Below are 22,131 nucleotides of genomic sequence, written 5' to 3' on the forward strand. Positions count from 1 at the left end.
AATTGTTCCGCTGTAGTACCTTAGAAAGCCGCTAGGAGACCAAGTATCAAATACTTCTCAAGCTATGCTGTTCATAGACACAGACTGACGTACAGACACAGACACAATTACACAAACACCGAAAACCAAGAATTAACCTCCTTCCGAAAACACAACCATCTTGGCGAAGGTAATAAAATAGCCTCTATCATCAAATCCGTGATGAGAGTTGCCGTTGGATGACCTGCAGGTCATTATGACGTCATTTGACCTCTCACCTCGCCGACAGGTGTGCGCATCCCATGGTGCACCGCGGTAGTTTCAAGATGGCGGCAGGTTGAAGAGCTGTCAAGCTGTTGCACTCCTACAGGTGATTTTTCTGACTTTTTAACAATATACTATCCTGCTTGGAGATTGCAAGTACACGGCTTGATAGTTTACATAGCCTGTACGTTCATAAGAAGATACGAAGTCGGCTGTGTTGTGTCCCTTGCAATGGCTGTTTGCACATTCTGCAAGCCAACGTTATCGGAAACGCCAGACGGGGAATGTTTACATAATTTTCTTAAAGATGTGTACAAAAGTCTGATCGCCTATTACGATATATGCCGCTTATATTGCATACTACAGTGTAGCTAGAAGAATGCATGTATTAAATGGATGTCTTAAAAAGTCTCAAGAAAAGAAAATGTATAACTCTAAGCCTCGAAAATTGCCGCCAAAATCGTTGTTCCCGCAAAAAATATATTATTGAATGTAAACCAAAATTCGAAGTTTCATTTATTTATCATGTAGAATGTAATGATTTTTCAGTGACATTTCTGTTGATATATATACAATATTAGTATTCAGGTAAATTACCTGAATTCCTAATGTTATACGATAATATCATATTGAGGTCACATTTTGACTGATATTTTCTCACATGGCCAGGAAATATTGCATACTTGCATGTAACGTAAGGTTACCAGTTTACGGTCAAATTATGGAAAATGATTATTGTTCCAAAATGCCTAAGCAGAATTAAATATTTAACCCATTTAAAGAAACAGTAGTTTGTCTGTTTAAAAAGTGCATGGTAATTTATTTCTTCCCTCCATCTTTGGCTGCGCACCAGCATGTAATAATGGAGTAGTTGGCAGTGAAGAATTGTTCTAGGGTGACCAATTAACGGTCACTTGAATCTTTCTCCTTGTAGTGCTCTACCTATAAGCGTACATATTCAAATACTTGCTGCAAAATATTACGAAAGTGGTAAACAAACAAACCACGGTAAAATTTTTGTGTCTACCCCACCATCGCCTGCAGTAGCGCTGTAGTTATGAATGAGGTTGGACCGCCGAATTTGCCTCAGTAGAACGTCACGTAAAGTCGACCCAGGCACCATGGGCCCATGATCTTCCACAAAAATTGTGCAATATTCATTGCAAGGGTTTTCAATGTGAATAACACATTTATAGTTTTATTATTACTGACTAATTTTTGCATGGTGCACCTTGAAATGCAGTCATGTCGCTAACTGACCGTTAATTGGTCCTGCACGTAAACTGGTAACCTTACGTTAGATTAGGGGTGAGTACCGGGACAGAAAATTCAGGTATGTCCGTTTCAGGTCCAGAGGTTCAGGTTTGAACCTGGGCCTGATTATCTGTGAAACCTTGTGAATGGGTGATATTAAACAAAAATAGTTTTAATTTTGTGGTAGCACCATCACTGCTGCCATGGAAAAATGTTCGCAGTGGTTTTAAGTTCGCGGTGAATTGGCAACACGGTTTTCACGAACTTAAAACCACCGTGAACATTTCTGAATTTGCAGTATGGTTGTTGTTGTTGTTGTCCTCGTTTAACGTCTATTATTTCGCTAGACGTGGCCTCTTGGTGCTGAGTAACACATGGTTCGCTTTTGAGTCAATAGTCTCTCTTGGTATTTAACTCTTGGTTCCTTGTGCTTGAGAGTTGTTGGAGGAGTTTCTAGGAGAGTACGTCGAAATGGTGTGTACTCTCAATGTACTGGGAGAAGGCCATGTATATCTGTTTGTTGATTCCTTCTGAAAGGTCTTCTGTATGGTCCATTTCGCTACAAAGGAATCTGTTTGGTGGAGTATCCGACTACATTGTATCTTCATGTAAACAAGGTTAGCTGCTTTTGCATGTTGACTGTAGGAACTATAAACTCTAGTCTACTTCACTTTGTATTTTCTTGAACCGGTAAGAACGGCGTGGGGAATGAACTGATTTATTGAATAACACACTAAAATGAGGTACTAAGTACATCATGGTAGAATTCCTAGTAAGGAATTGACCCTTGACCTTCACTTAGCAATATCCGCTGCATGGACTGCTTGTTTTTTTCATTTCCAAATATAAGTAACTAAATAATAACACACTAAGATTCAAAAACCATCAGAAGATCCATCGCCTACCCAACATCTGTAACAGTCTACCAGCGGACATACCCACAGCCCCAACTCTGGCTTCCTTAAGAGACTCTTAAACTAAACTGAAATGGCTAAAATTGTGGACTCGAGTCATATCGCTAGCTATTATTTGTTTTGTGCCATGTATGTAAAATTGTGTATATAGGCTTCTAAGACTCATTAGGACTTTAAACTGCATCTCTGTTGTATATGTTGTCTGACCCTTATCTCCCTCATGACCTCAATGAAAAGCGCCAATTCAAGCTTTCATGAATAAACATTTAGGTTCAAACAAAAAGTAAAATGAGGTTCATCATCGTAGGCCTAAGGCTGTGTGAAGTTACTCAGTTTGACCGCACCACCATGGGCGGAGGGGCCGACAGGTGGTGCGGGAGGTAGGAACTATTGACACAAAGAAAACAGACACAAATAATTATAATGCACGTTATTTTTTCAGACTCAAAGATCAATACGGATTGAAGGGTTGCAGGACCGGCATGCTGAAAGTTCGTATTCTTAATAATGTGGGTCAAACTTTCCTTAGAAATGGCCTTAGAATTGTAGGGCAAGCCCAATGTTGTTATTGTGTGCAAGTAGCTTGACAAAAAGCTGTGTTTTCATGAAAATTTCTGCCTTACCAGTTACCTTTGTAGATTCAGTGCGTTGGCTCTGGTACTCTGGTACTGTTGGGGGGTGGGGGCTGTTCTCTGCCCGGCTCATGGGTGAGTTCTCTGTGTTCTAGTTCTGGATGTCTGTGGCCTGGGAAGGTTGCTGCATCCTTACACATTCACACAATGCCTTCAAAGTTGCTTGGCTTGGCAAATTATCTGGGGTCATTGGGGGAGGAGGCCCATGGGAAATTTTTTTTAGCTTAGGGGTGAAGCTCATGGAAAGAAATGTTGGAGAGGACTCATCAGTAGGGCATGGAAACATTTATTTATGAAAGTTATGCCACCCTAGGTTCTGACAGCCTTCTCCTTTAAATTTCCTTCTAACTTGTTTCCCCTCAAAGTGCAAAAAAAGGTGTTTTAGAGGATTTTCCCCCCAGACCTGCCTTGCAATGCCTCGGCCCTTCGGAGCTTCAGTGACATGGTGAAAATATGTGTCACCCTCCAAACCCTGTTTTGCTATAGTAATACAAATGTCAATAGATTTAGCATAGCCTGCCACAAAAATTTGCCCATCAAAATGCAGAGATTTAGAAATTTATCTGGACCTCCTTTGCAAGGCTGCACGCTCCACCAGTGCTCACATTTATCAGCACATTCTCCCCAAAATGAACTAGTATTTTCTTGAATAAAGTACGCGCTTTTTAAACTTATCAAAATTTAAAAGTTGCTACAAGTTGTTACCAAAGTAGGGGTGCGTACTTCATTTGAAGTTATTGCAGGGATAAATGGTGAAAGAGTCTAAAATAGAGCAATGTGTAGCTACACTTCTAGGAAGGATTCAAAACATACACGTTGGTGTTGTCTTACAAAAAAACATGATTTACATAAGAGTGACAATTGCATATAATCCTTATGAGTTTGACAATTTGTTCAACAGTTTTTTCCAGTTAGATATGTACTGTACTGGCTTAGTTGTTCAACCAGTTCATTCTCTGTGATTTTTATGAGGTGCAGCAGGAAGTTTGCAAGTTTATAGAAACAATGACAGTAGGGATGTATGCAGAGTAAACTCGGGAAAATATCATAAATTTGAATTTATCTAGTTCAAGGTCAGTTCAAAGCTGGTGGAGAAGGGGTGCATACTTTATTTGAGTTTTCTATTTTACCTGTCAGTCCCACAGATCTGTCTAAGACTTGCCCCAAATCAGGGGTGCATACTTTGATTGGGGTGCATACTTTATTCAATAAAATATGGTACTGCTTCCATGAACACTTGCATGCTGTCAAGGAATACATATCTCAACAGTCAACCTTTAAAAAAATGTTTACGTCTTATCCCAAGAGGTATTTTTCCATTCTTCTTGCATAAATTATATTCAATAACTTTCAAAATTAAATTTAGTTCTTTCCAATGTCGCAAGTTCAATTAACACATTTTTCAGTAGTTATGTTTTTGGCTAGTTTGTCAACCTTTGCCATCACCTGGCCATGGCTGCAGGCACAAGATTCAGGTCTGTTGCAGAAAGCAGTTGGCTGTAGCAAATGCTGTGATTTGTCCTACTTCTCAAGAACTGCCTACTCTCACCTCTCAAATAAACGTACCGGTACGTTTATTTTTTTCCGCCTCAAAATCCACCCGGTACGTCCTTATTTTAGACGGTACGTTTATTTTTTTTTTTCAAATTGGGGCTTTCTTTAATAACCAGGGACCCAAAAAATATTGAAAGTTTGGTATTTTCTGCCCATATTTCCGCTGTATTTTTGCTTAATATTCACTATTTTGTTTGTCCCTGCTGCTAGCGCTATGACCCAAACATAACTAGGGATGCGTACCGGTACGCAGGACCAGTTCTGGACTTGCAAAAATGTTTCGGTTCAGGTCCAAAAATACCGGAACACAAGTGATTCGGCACTGGACTCGTAAAAAAATACATCCTTTTCGTTTTGAACCATCTTTAACCTTCCAAAAATCTTGAAATGTTGCGCTGAACAAAGACGAAAACATCGAGGTCACATGCTACACACACAGTCGCTTACTTCCGTAAATTCTCTATCAAAACACAGAAATTAACCACCAACCAAACAAGTTAAAAAGTTACCAATGCTTTTCCACTATTTTTCACCCGTAGTCAACTTGTTTTAATGTTCCAGCAACGAAAAAATCATTCCAAAACAAAGCATAGCGTTCAATCGGCTCGAAAAGATCCGCCATGTTGGATTCATCAACTCACGCCGAACCTCGCGGTAATGCGCAAGAGAATCAATATTTTCTGCAGTACCGGTATTTCTCGATAGGGGGCAGTGTCTATGACCTTGGTTTCTGCAACATTGAAAATAGCACAAGTGGTGAATAAGGTATTCTAAGTTGGAATGTTTCTTCAAAATGTTATTTTGTAACAATGATTATAAAATAAACTTCTTTTTTTATTCAGTTTTTATTTTCATTCATTTTTTTACTTTTATTTTAATCTTTGTTGATGGTGTGACACTCAGATAAAGAAAATATGTGCAATAACATAGGAATTATTCTGTTCATTATTTATACAATTAACTGATATGGTAATAAAAAAAAATAACTGATATGGTACTGAGGCATAAATAAATAAAAAGAGCCTACCTGCTTATCATCTTCTCTTGGACTGAAGTAGCATGGGCACAGTTTACATGTCAATTTGGTATTTTTCCGGGGGGTACTTTTATTCCAGGGGGTACTTTTATTAGATTTTGAAGATTTGTCCGGGGGGTACTTTTATTCCAGGGGGTACTTCTATTTGAGAGTTGAGAGTAAAATGCCACAATTCTTTTTCACCCATCAATATGTATTTATCTGGATGGATTATGATTTCTAACAAAATGCATTATTTCAGGCCGTTAGCACTTATAAGAGTATTAATGGCCATGGTGTGACCAAGAGTTCTGCTTCTGCCCCCAATTTTTCACAGGGATGCTCCTAGATTTTTGCTGGTATGCCCAAATTTTGTGGGCTAGGAGTACCATATGCTCATACAAGTGTTAAAATAAAAAAAGTTAGTCTAGAACCATGCTACATGATAAATCACACAAGTCTCTATATCATCTCCAGGCTTAATCTAGTCTACTAAGAATGCCATGATTCCGACAACATCAGCCATTTCTTTACATATATATCTTCGATTCTGTGCACTTTTAATTCCTGAGTCAGCTTGACTGTTAAGTTTGAGTCCAATCCAAAAACTTTCCTACATTGTACAACAATACAAGTCAGAATGGTGGTGTTTTGGTGCCATGGAAGCAGACTGATATCCAGGCTATGATGACCTTTCCATATAGGGCCTCAGGTGTTGTGTCAACACCCACTTTTGTTGACTTGCCACGTAAGCACAGGCAACAATCAGGTTTCTACAATCTGTTCGTCAACTTGCAGCACGAAGCGTGTTTTCTGTCTTCATTCTAACAGGTGAGTCAGAGTTATGTGTAATGGCTCATGGACTGCTGAACTCCATGGTACTGAATTAGTCTTCACTCTGTCCAGAAAAAGTCATGACTTTTGCTGCTGACTTCCATGGCTGTGAAGGGAGTTACAAAATGTATAATTAGTGGCTGTGGAAAGAGGGATATAGGGATATCAGGTCACCAACTTAGTACAAGTAAGAGGTTGAGTTACTGTTAATGTTCTTTCCTTTCCTCGTGATATAAGTTTTGAGGCAGCAAAATCTCCCAAACGGCACAAATTCAGATGGTAAACAACACAACACTCAAAACATGGCGATAACAAACTGTTTAAGACGGACTTGAACCAAACCATTACGTTTACTGTTGGCAGGGGCATCCTTCCTGGATTGCAAGAAAAATCAAACTACTACAGTAGTACAAGTTAGGCTTTAAGTTGTCAAGATCAAAGCTTGTAGAATGCACAATTCGAGAACTTAGAAAGGCTGATCAGAGACCTTGAAAAACGGGTTTTTAATGAGATTATTGTATGCAAAAGGCAGCCGACACACTTCGTCAACAATCATAACAATAGCAAAACAAACTGTGTGGCTTTTACGGCCGTGGACAGCGCCCCCAAGCCGCAACATACAGTCTGTTTCAAAATGATCCTTTTTCCTCTGAAAATGTAATAAAAACAACATGCAGTTTCTCACAGCATTGTAACAAAACAGTTGATGACAATTTAGCTCCACAAAATGAATATTTTTTTTCTGCATTTAAGTTAACATAGTGGTACAGAATACAAGTGTAGTGTAAATCGTTGCTTCCAGGGAAAAAGCAAAAAGTATGTGAAAATAAAATAAATGGGTGCTTATGATAGCCATGACAATGTGAATGTTGTTGTGGCAACATTTAGCCATAGCTATGAATATAAGAGAAAAGTAGTATCAAAGCTCATCATTTTCCTGTAGTGAAATTTACATGTACTTGATTTGTATATAAATTTTTGAAAACTTTGATTTTTGTTGTAACAAATGTGCATATTGAGTAAACATTCTGATTAAATTCTGAATAATATTAAGATATTGAGAAAGAAGAATATCCCTTGAAGTTGTTGCACAATCAAATGAACTTTCAAGTTTCGTCAGTATTTTTGATTATGTTAATTTTATATTAGCTACAAAATATGCCTTGTGGTTTTGCATGGTAAGGAAAAACTAACATTAAAGCTACGATATTTCCCTTCAAGTAACCTCAAAATGTCCCATTTTAATTTTCCCTCATATTTTCAAAGGCTTTGCACAGCGGAAGGGGGGGCGTGTCTAAACAGAATTTTCGAGCTTGGGCCACTTCACTGCATGTAAGCATGGGCAAGCAGTTTTTTAAAACGAAACACAGACTTTTATTTCAGATAGATACGTGATGAAGTCAAATGTTTTGGTAGCAGTTTCCCCTATTCATGCAACTTCTGCAACAGATACATTTTATATAGTTAAATGTAGAGTATAATCACACCGTGTGTAACATTTCCACCCCCAGTTTAATAGACTATCCCAATGACCCCGTATGACCTAGAAGCCGCCACTTTCGTCAGTGTGTGTTGCGGACCATCGGCGTCAAAATCTGACCAAAGCCGGCCGATTTCTCAACAATTATAATCCATATCGACGTCGCTACATCCTTCAACATTATGAGGTAGTCTGGCAACATTTTGGAAAAACTATGCGTGCCCGCAGTGGTCATTGGAATCACGACGTGTGCCGGGGTAAAGAGTTTAATCCGATTGTGTGGTCGCGGTCGCAAGTTTGAGTTTAATCCGATTGTATAAAACTCATGTGAACACATTTTTTTTAATCCGATAGAAAATTTCAATCGGATTCCTTGTTTAACTCACTTGCAATTTTCTCATGTGAACAGGGTCATAGTTTTGGGTGTGTCTGTGTGTCTGTCTCTGTGTGTGTGTGTGTGTCTGTGTGTCCGGATTTTTGTAACTTGGGCTTAACTCAAGAACCTCTGGATGGATTATGATGATATTTGGTTTGGAGGTAGGTGTTGGGAAGACAAAGGTCAAGGTCAATTTTGGGCCACCTGGTATATGACCTTGGTACTGCAGCAGAAATTTGCATTTTTTGGATCTTTTGAACTGAATGTGCTATGGTCTTGCTTTTTGGATGGCAGATAGCTTGTGACCAAGTTGTGACATAAGGGATATGTGGTGTATATTTGGTCCCCCTAGCAGGTTGCCACGAAACATTACTGTATGAATTAGGGCAGGATTGGCCGAATGTCGGAGAGTGATCTGACCCGCGGCAGGGCTGGGACCGCATTTTGATACGAACTGGGACCGCATTTCATTTCAAAATGCAACGTAAGTCCTCGAATAAAACAGTACGAATCAGCTATTCGATTTTTTTACCGCACCGCAATCGGCGTGGTCAAAGTACGTTTGAAGTGTTCGATAGAAGCCTGTGTGATACAACCTCGAAGCCTGTGTATGTTATACAACTTTTTATCGCCTGGTCCGGAACACCTGTATCGAACGTTATCGCGGCCTAGGTATGACATAAAATTAATGTAGGTACAATGACACAACTCATTCCTTTAGTTGGTTTTTTGGGGCAAGAAGATCATCAATGTTAGTCTGTGTGAGACAGTGGGTTAAACTCCTGATATTTAACGTTATGCAAGCAAAAATTCGATGAGCTGCCACAGTGACTGTACTTTTTGTAAAATTTCTGTTAGGTCACGCCAATTTAATTTGTTGGTTCACTGATTTTTTTTAAAGTAAAAATATAGCAAGCAGACATTATAAATGCAACATGCATGAATATGACCATGATTGTCCACTACATGAACTTGAGTGCACCAAGACATAAACCTGGTCCTCTGCCTTTGATTTCATCTTGATGTTTTTCCAGTTAAGCATTTTTTTTTAATCTGTGAGCCAACATATTAAATTGGTTTGGCCAAATGTTATGGAAAACGGTCATATGACTACGGACGAGCTATGATTGTAATAATCATCATTGACTTTTTTGCCATTCCAGCCTCCATCATGACCAAAAAACACCAGTTGGGAAGGTAGCTCTGACCTCTGCCCTGTCTCCCCCCTGTCTCCCCCTGCACCACTGTGAGGACAATCAGCTAACATGGCCGACATCAAGACAGCACCAGAGAAGTATGTCTGCACACTCAGCCCTGCTCTGCAGAAGAAGGCAGAAACCGAACTGAACGAGAAGTCTGCCTGGAGGGACCGCGACGTCCAAGCGCTGCGGGACATGATTAACGCGCGGCCGGACTTGAATGCCCGCACAGATGATGGTTTCCTGCTACGTTTCTTACGGGCGAGGAAGTTTGACTATGATCGTGCCTTCAAACTGTTAGAAAACTATTACCAAGTTAGGGCCAATACTCCTGAGATCTTTGAGAAATTCCTACCATCAGCAATAACACATGTGCTGGACAAATCTATTGTCACAGTACTGCCAGGCAGGGACAAGGAAGGAAGGAAGTTGATCGTCTTCAGGCCAGGTGAGTTTGAAACATTGCTTGTGGTTAGAAAATGGTAGAAAATGGTAGAATGCTGTTATCATTATTTAGAAACGATTAGAAGTATCCAATTCCACACCATGAATATTTCCAACATTTTACAGGACCAGGGAAATATTTATAAAGTTGAAACAGTGTTGAAGTATCAAATGTCCTAGACATATAATTACAAAACTTTAGTTTGAAATCAGTTCTAAATAATGGCAACAAACATCCGCACAGTTACTTGGAATGGACTCTAACGCCTGGTCCTTTTCTATAACCACCTCATAAAACCACCTCGTTCACTTTGCTCACTCGGTTGTTTTATTTGGTGGTTATAGCAAAGGACCAGGCGTTATGCCACCATATACACCTCGGGGCGGGTCATTAGCCCTTAATTACACAACCATTCAGAACTCAATGACATATAATGGCTGATTTGTGCCTGAAAAATGATATTATGAATGATGTCCTAGCCTGGAGTAAAGTGTGCAATATTTGCTGCCCTCCCACCTGTGTAGGAAAGTGGGACCCAGCAGCCTGGCCCATCTATGACAATGCCAGAGCACTCATTCTGTCCATGGAGAAAGTCATAGAGGTAAGAAACATATAGTGGGTGAAAAGTCAACTTATTTTTATTCTTTTATTGTTGTTAGCAGTTCACCTTGGGCATACTATTCTAAAGATTCTCCATATAACAAGCTTTTATAATTCTTCTGTTCCCTGTACTACATGGTGCAGATCTGTACTTGTGTTCCCTGTACTCCATGGTGCAGATCTGTACTTCTGTTCTCTGTACTCCATGGTGCAGATCTGTACTTGTGTTCCCTGTACTCCATGGTGCAGATCTGTACTTGTGTTCTCTGTACTACATGGTGCAGATCTGTACTTCTGTTCCCTGTACTCCATGGTGCAGATCTGTACTTCTGTTCCCTGTACTCCATGGTGCAGATCTGTACTTCTGTTCTCTGTACTCCATGGTGCAGATCTGTACTTGTGTTCCCTGCACTCCCTGGTGCAGATCTGTACTTCTGTTCCCTCTACTCCATGGTGCAGATCTGTACTTGTGTTCCCTGTACTCCATGGTGCAGATCTGTACTTCTGTTCCCTGTACTCCATGGTGCAGATCTGTACTTCTGTTCCCTGTACTCCATGGTGCAGATCTGTACTTGTGTTCCCTGTACTCCATGGTGCAGATCTGTACTTCTGTTCCCTGTACTCCATGGTGCAGATCTGTACTTCTGTTCTCTGTACTCCATGGTGCAGATCTGTACTTCTGTTCCCTGTACTCCATGGTGCAGATCTGTACTTCTGTTCTCTGTACTACATGGTGCAGATCTGTACTTCTGTTCCCTCTACTCCATCGTACAGATCTTAACTTGTGTTCTCTGTACTCTGTGCTGCAATGTCATGTGTTTCATGTCCACATGTAATTTTGTGGACATGTTCCCTGTGATTCCATAGGATGAAGAGACACAAGTCAATGGTTTGATGGTCATCATGGAAGTCTCCGGCATTACAGCAAACCACGCCTACCACATTGGCCCGAGGTACGCCAGCACAATGACCAACATTATTCAGGTCAGTCTGCACAATGGAAACACTTGTTTAAGATAACAAAATGATATGCACCTGGTTTATGATCAAAGAATTTGGTACTTTTGATTTGAGGTCTTGTTAAACAACTTGGAAGATGCTTGCCATCAAGGGACACAGAGAATATATAGGACCCTCAGCATGACTAACATTGGATAATGTTCTGATTTTCATGTTCATGATTTAAAAAAGGAACATATTAAAAGATATTGATCCTTAAAAACAGACAATGTCTGACATGATAATAAAATTGATAATATGATCATACATCATATTCTTTATATTCAAGAAAGAAGTACTAGTGGTAGTACTAAAGTAACATTTCTCACAGCAGTGATTCTAAAATGTACAATCAGCACAGGTGGTTTCTTTGAAATTCTCTGGCCACTCCTTATAACAAACTGAACAGAATTTAGAAAAGACTATTTTGAGCAAATCATTCCCACTGCTACAATCATTCTGATGGTACATACTTTGATGGTAAGTTTCTCTGCTCTGACTATAATCATGTCACCTTTAATGTGTATTTGATGTATGGTACCATCACAGGAGGCCTTCCCAGCTAGAATTAAGGGCATGCACTTTGTGAACGAGTCAGCTTTTCTGGATACTGTCTTTGCTGTCATTCGTCCCTTCATGAAGGAGAAATTGAAGCAAAGGGTGAGTCTGGAGTTTTCTATGATGATCTGTGTAGTTCCATTGTACTTAGTTCCACCAAACCTAGTTTTGCCCAGCAAATAACTTATTTAAGGAATAAAAAAGATAAAGCAGCCATCCTCAATGGAGGTAAAGGACTCTGTACAGGATACAGGACTCTGTACTTTCTGTCAAAGAAGGCGTGAAAGAAGAGGAAAAATCTATTACCCTTACCACACTTCAGACGATGTGCATTTACATCATTTCCTGCAAACACTGTGTAGTAACCTGTCAGATTCAAGACTTAGTGAATGTTGTAGGACAGGCACATGACGTAAAGTAGAACCAGTCATATGTCATCTGTGTCAGGTACCCATGATGAGAGGCCATTATCATGCCATTAGTTCTACAGCCATGCAGCAGACTCTTAAACATCATGTTGTACCATAGATAGGGATGGGTACCAGTACAGAAAATTCAGGTCCAGGTCCGGTTCAGGTCCAAAGGATCAGGACCTGATGCAGAAATCTGTTTGGTGGAGTATTAGACTTACACTGGCGTTTTAAAACCCTACAACGCTAACTGCACCTGTATGATTGGCTGTAAAACTTGGTAGAAATTACTACTCTACTCTACTTCACTCTTATTATTTTCTTCCACCTGCAAGCGCCAAAACGTGTGAATGCCTGATAAAATAATCTGTTAATTTTCTAATCGATCCAACATCCGGTCCACCGATTTTTTTCAGGTCCAGTTTTTCTGGACCGGTCCAATAAGAAAAACCGGTTTTGTACCGGTACGCTGTACCGATACCCAGCCCTAACCATAGATGATGTTTGTGTTGCAGATAAAGATGCATGGTAATGTGTATGAGAGCCTACATGAGCTGACAGGCACCGAGGTCCTGCCTACAGAGCTGGGAGGAGAGGGAGGACCACTGGAGGAAATGGGCAAGGAATGGAAGGAGAAGTTACACAGCTTTGAAGATGCCATGGTGGAGAGCAACAAGTTTGGCATGTTGAAGCTGGGAGAACTAGGTAAGAGTTCAGTGGGAGATGCCACTATGGCTGGTATGGTGGGCTCCTTCCGCAAGCTCAACACAGACTGATGGGTCTGGTCAGTCAAGGGCTGAATACTTCATGTCAAACAACAAATAAACTGACAGCCCTTCTAATACCTTACACCTTACATTATGCATTTGTGCACACACACACACACACACACACACACACATCCTTGTTCTTGTACACACCCATCCTTGTTCTTGTACACACCATCCTTGTTCTTGTACACACCATCCTTGGTCTACACACCCATCCTTGTTCTTGTACACACCATCCTTGTTCTTGTACACACCATCCTTGGTCTTGTGCACACCCATTCGTGTTCTTGTACACACCATGCTTGTTCTTGTACACACCACCCGTGTTCTTGTACACACCATCCTTGTTTTTGTACACACCCATATTTATTCTTGTGCACACCATGCTTGTTCTTGTGCACACCCATCCATGTTCTTGTACACACCATCCTTGTTCTTGTACGCACCATCCTTTTTCTTGTGCACACCCATCCGTGTTCTTGTACACACCATGCTTGTTCTTGTACACACCACCCTTGTTCTTGTACGCACCATCCTTGTTCGTGTACACACCCGTACTTATTCTTGCGCACACCATGCTTGTTCTTGTGCACACCCATCCATGTTCTTGTAGTTGTACACACCATCCTTGTTCTTGTTCACACCCATCCTTGCTCTTGTACACACCATCCTTGTTCTTATACACACCATCCTTGTTCTTGTACAAGGACATGTTTTTGAGTCTTAAGTAGAAAACTAACCTGAGACATGTTTATGAAAAAGGAATTTGAACAGGAAGATATTGAAAACTGTGCAGAATTGTGTTGACTGGATGAGATACAACCCTCCAGAAGTATACACTCATTCAATCGCAGGTTTGCTGCGAGAAGAATGCTACAAAATATTGTACAATTCTTATTTTCTAACCAGTGGAGGCCATATTGTATCCCTAGCTAGGGTATCCTGCCTGGCTTTGAAAAATTGAAAGATACAGTTTCAAAAATATCTTACTGGTTGTGGCAGCCCTAACTAGTGATGGTGCACTGTGAGTTTGAGCACCTATGTCTCAAGTTAAGTCATCATTACATGTTGTATACGAATGTATTTTGGATTTGTCTTATATAGATGAAACAGTTTGATGTTGTTATCTGTTCAATCATACATGTTGTAATAGCTATTCATTATATACTAATATCAATCCAGCAGAAATGGAATGAAGAACCACCATAATGACTGTCCATATTTGAAGTAGGCTTCAAGTTTCATGGAAGTTGCCTTCAGTTCACTTCCTAAGAAAAACATTTAGTTCATTATCTTATGTGTTCGTCTAGAAGTCTCATACTTAACAATGATGTTTCATGTATCATCCATCATTATAATGGTATTGAAGCAGACTTATGTTTCTGTTGGTCACATGTACACTAATGTTCCCTGTTTACCGCATTTTTAACAAATGCCAATAGTTTTCCTGTTCAATATTCTCTATTTTTGTGGCTACATGTTTGCTTTGTTTTTATGCATTATTTTGTTAATCATTGTTATCTTTGTATGCCACATTTTACATCTACCTGGTAACAGCTTTTTCTGCATTCCTCTACAATACATACAATACATACATAATTTGCATATATTTTGTATGTAATAAGCATTTGATTTCATCATTATATATATCACTACTAGTATGCAGGGACAAGTTTGTTCCAATTATTGTATGGGTCACATTAATTCTGATTAATAAGATCATTGGTTAATATCAAGATTGTATAACTGAAGGAGCAGTAACTTATGAAAAAATTAACTTAAACATCAAAAACTTGATATATTTACTGCATTGCCACTATTTTGTGACTTTGGTGAAGTGAACTTTGCCGTTAGTGTGGGGTTTGGAAGTGTATTCTGTTATGCAAGTTGCTGGATGCAAAGATATTTCAGTTTTAAACTCATTCCGGTTTGCTTTTCATTTATCATATTCACTCCTTGCTGAAATGTCCAAAGTAACCATTTTAAAAGTCTAAAGGTACATGTAGATGTCAATCACAAGGACCTTCTTTTCAAAATTTTAAAGATGTTTAAAGGAAACTTTACGACTTGAACTTTAAGTGATGAAACTGGTAGCTACAATATGCAAAAATTAACTTTTGGTTGCAAAATCTAGCAAAAGACTGCTACACAATGGCTTTAGAAGGATATTTTAGACACTTTATTGTATGCCTGAAGTGACCGGGGTAGCATTTACATGTGCATTTAAATTATCAGTTACACACATTGCTATAAAAATTACATATTTCTTTTTTCTGCAAGAGTAATTACATAGTTGAGTCACACCATTTTACAGACAGTCTACAGAGGTGAGGTCCTGAAGGAATAGAATAAAGTGCAGGTCAGCATAATAATGCAGCCTGTCTCAAACAGAGTTATAAGTATATGGACATGTATGTCCCAATTCATACATTGTAAACTACATCCGATTCATTATTAGAAAACTGCTACTTTATGCAATGTAGGTGTAAACAGCCACTTTGATATAATCATGTACACATCAGAACAGACTATCCTGGGACTAACAATTATAAGTACATATTCTACATTTATTTAACATCTACCAATTATTAAGGTATCTCTCATTGACTGTTACCTTTAATCTGGTAATTGGCTTCCCTGGCAGTTTGGGAGAGGTGTTGGATGACTATCATTTAATCAAACACACATAGTACATAATTATATGTATGACAATATCATGACTGTTGACTCTACATTTCCATTGTACCCATCATGATTGTGGTTTGGTGTGAATCTGTGTCTGTGTCATCATTCATCTTTATTACCTCAAGTGGAGGAGAGAATCGTTTGCAAATTCTACTGTTTTTGCTTGTGTATGTCAGTGTTTGTGCATATACGATGTAACGTTATATATTGTGTCTGTATCGTGTGTGTGCGCACGTGCATGCGTGCCGTGCATGTATATACAATATATAATCATTATGCATGTTTGTGTAGACTATGTACGTACAAATGTATGTGTGTCACTGTGTGTCTGTGTGTGTAAAGTATCCGCGTGTGCATATAATGTTTATGTATATTCAGTGAACATGTAAGTGTGTCTAAATATAATGTATGTGTATGTGTGTTATGTATGTGTGTATTTGACGCATGTGTGTGTGACACTAATGTATCTGTGTATATGATTATGTGTGCTTGTATAATGTATTGTATGGATGTATATTGTGTGTGTTTGCAAAATGCATGTGTGTGTAGGTATATATACATACACATGCACACACACATACATGTATTACATTATAAACGATATATGTATTCTTCACGAACATGTATGATACATGAACATGTGTTTGTGTGTGCTTCTAAAGAAACAGCATTATTCAAGAAGTTATGAATCAATGCTGATGATGTATTTAGAACAATAACAGTTAACAATAATTTTCAATACAAAAAATCAGACTTGATTGTATCCTGTATGTTAGACTGCAGGGCCTCCACTGGTCAGCTCCCTCCGAGCTGTGGAGTGGAATACAGTAGTGCAAGCACAGCTTCAAGCTGATGGAACAGGAGATGCAATATTGATGCTGTTCATGGCAGCAGTAGATGACTTTGTTGCTCGTCTTGAATCTTATTGTCTCAACATCTCTGCCTTGACATATAATTCTTTAAGTTTCTCTTCTCTCTCTTCTGTGCCCTGTGTGTCCCAGATGTAGGCAGAGGCAGGCAGGACAGCTGTATGAAGCAGTGGCTGCGCTCCTCCTTTTTCTACTGGAAGTGTGGATGAGTACAGGAAGAGTCTGTGTTCTACTTCATGCTTCCTCTTGCAGTATCCCATTGTAGTTTTACATACTGAAATAGCAAGCGTCTGTCAGATTAAGTATCATCTGAGAGAAGTCCAAAACATGTCAGAATTTGTAGTGACAATATGTTTTTACATGCGCAAACTGAGGCATTGATATCCTTGGCTATTTTCAAAAGTTGAGTTATTTTCTCCTTCCTTTATACAACATGACCTATGATATTTTTTCATAATTCTTGGAAGACGTCTGGTAGTACAATATTTTGTATCTTGCATGGGGCAATGGTGACAATGCCAAAGATGTGGGAACAAAACTAGAGATAACATCATGTAACTGTTCCAGTTTAATGGAAATCAAAACATGAAAAAAATTTACACTTTGTAATTCTTTGACAAGTACATGAAAAATACATGTATAGAAGGACTTTGTTATAAACATTTCCCAAAGACACACTTCCACACAGTTCAACATCCTTCCACTGTTAGCCCAACTTCCACCTAGCTCAGAAGTATGGTCTGAGGACTACCCCGTACATGTGAATTACATGTAGCTGTGAGAAAAGTGCTGTATGGTCAAAAGTTGGTCTTCCCTATGTTTGGGTCAGAATTGTGCTGGTGACCGTCAGGGATATAACCCCAGGAGGGCTTCAAAGCCGCAAATTTGTCCCAGTGGATAGCCTAGTACCTCACGGTGCTTTCAGGGGTACCTCACTGCGACTGTTGCTGGGTCCTGGGTTGACTTAAGGTTTCAGGATTGGCTAAATTGGCATTTTAATCTTCCATTGTTTTCTCATTAATGAATCAAGAAAGAATGGAACCCTAACGAAGTTTGATAGATGGACGTAAAAGAATTCTAAATCTGATTTTTGGGGGCCATATGGATGACATCATCAGGTTTTATTGCCCCTGATATCATTTTTTCTAGGAGAAAATACAGCACACACTGCAATGAAACTATATTTTTCATGTGCATGATGATGAAAGCTACATACTCGTGAGTTTGTAGCTTTCATCATCATGCACATGAAAAATATAGTTTTATTGCAGTGGTATGTACCAAAGTGCTGTATTTTCTCATAGAAAAAATTAATATCAGGGGTAATAAAACTTGATGACATCATCTGTATGGCCCAAAAAATCAGATTTAAAATTCTTCTATGCCCATCTATCAAAATTCGTTAGGGCTCCATTCTTTCTTAATTCATTAATGAGAAAACAAAGGAAGGTCAAAATGTCAATCTAGCCAATCCTGAAACCTTAAACTCTAAGTTAAAAAAAAATCCAAATATAGCCAGGTGGCCACAGGGTGTCTGATGATGGACCACATAGGGGGCACACCCGAAAGTGCCAAAAATAGCAATGATGAAGCCCTGATTTGCATAGTTTATGTTTGATGATGGTCACTTTATTTATGATAAGATCAAAAAAATATTCTGGTTCTGGGGACTTTCTCTGGTACTGCGGTGTAATGGTTATTGTCAAGTCTTTTAACTTGTAACTCATTTTATACTTGTGGAAACTGAGAATTCAATCAAGGTCATTTTAATGTGAATACTGAATCCGATACTAGACACAACCATGGTCCCAACCCTCAGATACGATGATAGGTAGGTACAGGTACAGGGCAGGGTTTACATAGTAAAAATATTGACCTGATACACATTGCAAGTTATGTGGTTCTTCATGATAGTTGTCCATAAAAAAAAACCTGCTGCATAACTACAGTCAAACCTGTATTTGCGACCACTTTTGCAAAGCGACCACTTGGTCATTGCGGTCACTTTTTGTTGGTCCCTTTGATTTTTCCATCATTTTTTCCCATTATTTTCCTAATAGTATGTAATTTTCAAAATGGTTTTGTATGTTAAAGGTTTTGTGTAGGAGACAAACTGGTTGACAGTGCATAGGAGATGAGATGGATTTTGTTGGTAATGAAATGGCATGTATTTGTAGGTAATGAAAATCTGTCTGGGCCACCATGATTCAAGACTTGTTCTGTTTACTATTGCCAGTCAGTCAAATAGACATGTTGAGAATTAAAAATGAACAGTTACAAGATTCAACAGAGTATAGCAGAAACATCTAGTATGCTGTATATACAGCCTTAGCTCTACACATATACAGTACCTGTCCCTCATGCTGCTGAGCTATTTGATATTTTTGTGCAATATGGAATCATCCCACAGCAACCAGGATGACAACTCACAACAGGAGAAAGTATGGCCACAGATTCAGTAATTATGCAAGTTCAGACACTGATAGACATTGTCAGCTTGAAAACATCATTCATTTGTTGAAAGTAGTGACAAGTACCAGGTGTGCAACAAGTATGTGTATGTGTGCAACAAATACTAGTGTGCAACAAGTTCTGGTGTAACAAGTACTGGTGGTCAACAAAATTAATGAGGGAGACAACTGCCCAGTATGATTGGAACAGATAGGGGAGGTGGTGTAATATTATATTCATTGTATATTTCAGAGAAAGGCTAATTAAAAGTGAAGTCATGATGTATATGTCCAGAAATTCCTACAGATTTACATTATATATTGTGTCTTGTTGAATTTTTCTATTCTGTATTCATGGTGATTCCCATTCTACACTTCTTCATGTTTCAAGGTTACATTGATAAATTAAAGGGAGCCATATATATATAGTAGGTTCCTTCAACGGTATGTGTTTCAGTGGACAGTGGAAAAAAATCATGCATTTTGGAATATCAAATTGAATGTCTATGTGTCATTCTATTATAAGATTTTTATTCTTAGATCATTGTTTATCTGGGTTATAAGGTTATTTTGTGGTGATTACATGTATTTGAAATATATTAAAGCTGCTAGATGCCTGAATGTGGTGGCCTGTCCCAGGAGGACTTCAGGTTTCTCCCTAAGTTTATTTTATTTATTTATTTAGTTTGTGAATGGACAAGGCAACACAGGACTCCACTCTGCACCATGGCACTGGGCACCAATCAGATATCATGGTCCTTTATTGTATTGATCTTTCAAATAGGACACTTTGTTTACTTTAAATACATATGCTTCAGACAGAATTGTATGAAAACTTGATTGTGATGTGTAAGCGTGACGTAAAGAAATCAAATTTATGTCCAGCTAATTTTTTTCAAAGAAGTAATCATGGTGACACCATCATTACTTCTTTGAAAAAAATTAGCTGGTGATTCTACTATGTGAAATTGCACGGTGTAAATGAATACTGCATTCAGTACGTTCTTTTTGTACTTTTGAAGCTGGAGTTTTTTAAGACAGTTGCTGGTACAAAGTTATGAAGAATCCCACCAATCCTGTCAAAGATATGCTGTATACAAATTGCTAGCAACTACTAATTTTGTATCTGCAAAGCCAATGTCATGTACATAATAATGATCATATGATTATAGATATTAGTACAAATTGAAATGAACGCCTTTGTATACTTCATGTCTAGAAATAGTCTTGTACAGCTCAGATAACTTTGCATTTTCATACATTTTTGTAATATGCTACAAAATTAAAGGAAAATTTGAATATTGTTAGTTGCATCTTGTAACAAAAATACTACATGTACATGTATGTACTCCCAGAGCCTTTTACACATTACTCTTACCATGTTAAAGCAGAGGTTTGGCAGAGAATTTTATACAGCTAGTATATTGGATTGTCCTTGCAAGTTTTCTGTGAAGAATATGTCTGCCTGTTTAACATTAAACTTTGTTACATTCTTTTCATATTTCAATCCATATGAATTGAAATATATTGTCCTTTGTCTTGTTTCTTCTTCTTAATTTTTGTTCTCCTGCCAAATCTTCAAATGGTTTCAACTTAATCAATTTGTCATTTATTTGGCATGGAGGTAGAGTTAGCAGATATCCCCATGATCTTTTGATGGTGGGCTTTGATATTACTTTTAGTTTTTTTGGTCATTTTTAGACCAAAAATATATTTTTTGTGCCCTAGTATATACCTAATGACCTGAAATTTGGTACAGAAGCGCATTGGGCATATGCCCACAGGACCCATCAATACTTTTTGCATACATCACCTCAAATTTGAATTATTTTTGGCCATTTTGACTGCAAATTTATATTTTGGCTCTTATGCCCTTGTATTAAAACTTAATTCAGTGAAATTTGGTACAGAGGTGAATTTGGCATATGCCTACAGGACTCCATCAACACTTTTTTCATACATCACTTCAAAATTGAGTTATTGGGGAATTTTTGACAACAAATGTATTTTTGGCTCCTATGTCTTGTATTAAAACCAAATGAGCTGAAAGTGGTATGAAGGTGTGTAGGTCATGTGCCCATAGTACTTTTCAATGCACGGCACACATTTTCAATTCAGGCATACATTGCTTAGAATTGTTGAATTTTTGGCCGCTATACTAAAAATGTATAGTCTGGCTTGTACGCCTTTGTGTTAAAACCAAATGACCTGAAATTTTGTATGAGGGTGCGCACAGTATGTCCCATAGGACTGTCAGGGTGTACATCACTTGAAAATGTTTAGATTTAGTATTCTTTTTTCATTCTTGACCAAAAATTTATTTTTTTGTTTCCTGTGTCATGAGTAAACTGATCTTGAACTTGGTGTAGGGGTAGCTTTAGCATGAGAAATGGAAAATGGGTCACAAAGACCGGTCCAATTGCATAATTTTAGATAGGGGTGTTCTAGAAGAAGCCATTTTTGTATTGTGGGGATTTAAAAAAAATCCAATTTGGAGTGGGATGATGTTTTGGGATACGTCAATTTCTGCACAAGGTTTATATGAAACAGTACATTGCATTGGAATGGAGATGGATTGAAATATGCTGTATTTGCTCACATGCAAATGTCGGCGTTTCTAGCTACTTGTGTTGGAAAGTTCACTAAACTTTAGTACTTAAGCTGAGATATGGACTGTTCAATGATGAGAAATAAAGCCTCAAGCAATCAGACCTCAGATCATGCACGCACATGGTTATTTTGTGATGCTCTTTCATAATGATTTTTCTTTGACATCGACATGCCAAGAGAGGAAAAGTGACAAACGGGCTGTGTTTATTCGAGGTTTCTTATCTTCGCCATGCA

General features: G+C 38.5%; 1 protein-coding gene across 4 annotated transcripts; it reads left to right on the forward strand.

The window, feature by feature from the left end:
* Positions 1-238: 238 nt before the first annotated feature.
* LOC118404488 (alpha-tocopherol transfer protein-like) lies at positions 239-17,871 on the forward strand. 4 transcript variants are annotated; one of them, XM_035803576.1, is made up of 7 exons: positions 240-349; positions 9,466-9,949; positions 10,471-10,547; positions 11,414-11,530; positions 12,095-12,205; positions 13,029-13,218; positions 16,970-17,867. In XM_035803576.1, the coding sequence occupies exons 2-7, from the start codon at positions 9,568-9,570 to the stop codon at positions 17,044-17,046; spliced, it is 954 nt and encodes a 317-aa protein (XP_035659469.1). In that variant the 5' UTR covers positions 240-349; positions 9,466-9,567; the 3' UTR covers positions 17,047-17,867. The 4 variants fall into 4 exon arrangements, with proteins under 4 accessions (XP_035659472.1, XP_035659469.1, XP_035659471.1 ...); XM_035803577.1 differs by lacking the exon at positions 240-349 and adding an exon at positions 6,310-6,443; XM_035803579.1 differs by lacking the exon at positions 12,095-12,205 and having other exon boundaries at positions 239-349; positions 16,970-17,871.
* Positions 17,872-22,131: the final 4,260 nt, after the last annotated feature.

The sequence above is a fragment of the Branchiostoma floridae genome, chromosome 17 (genome assembly GCF_000003815.2).
Source record: "Branchiostoma floridae strain S238N-H82 chromosome 17, Bfl_VNyyK, whole genome shotgun sequence".
NCBI classification, from domain to species: domain Eukaryota; kingdom Metazoa; phylum Chordata; class Leptocardii; order Amphioxiformes; family Branchiostomatidae; genus Branchiostoma; species Branchiostoma floridae.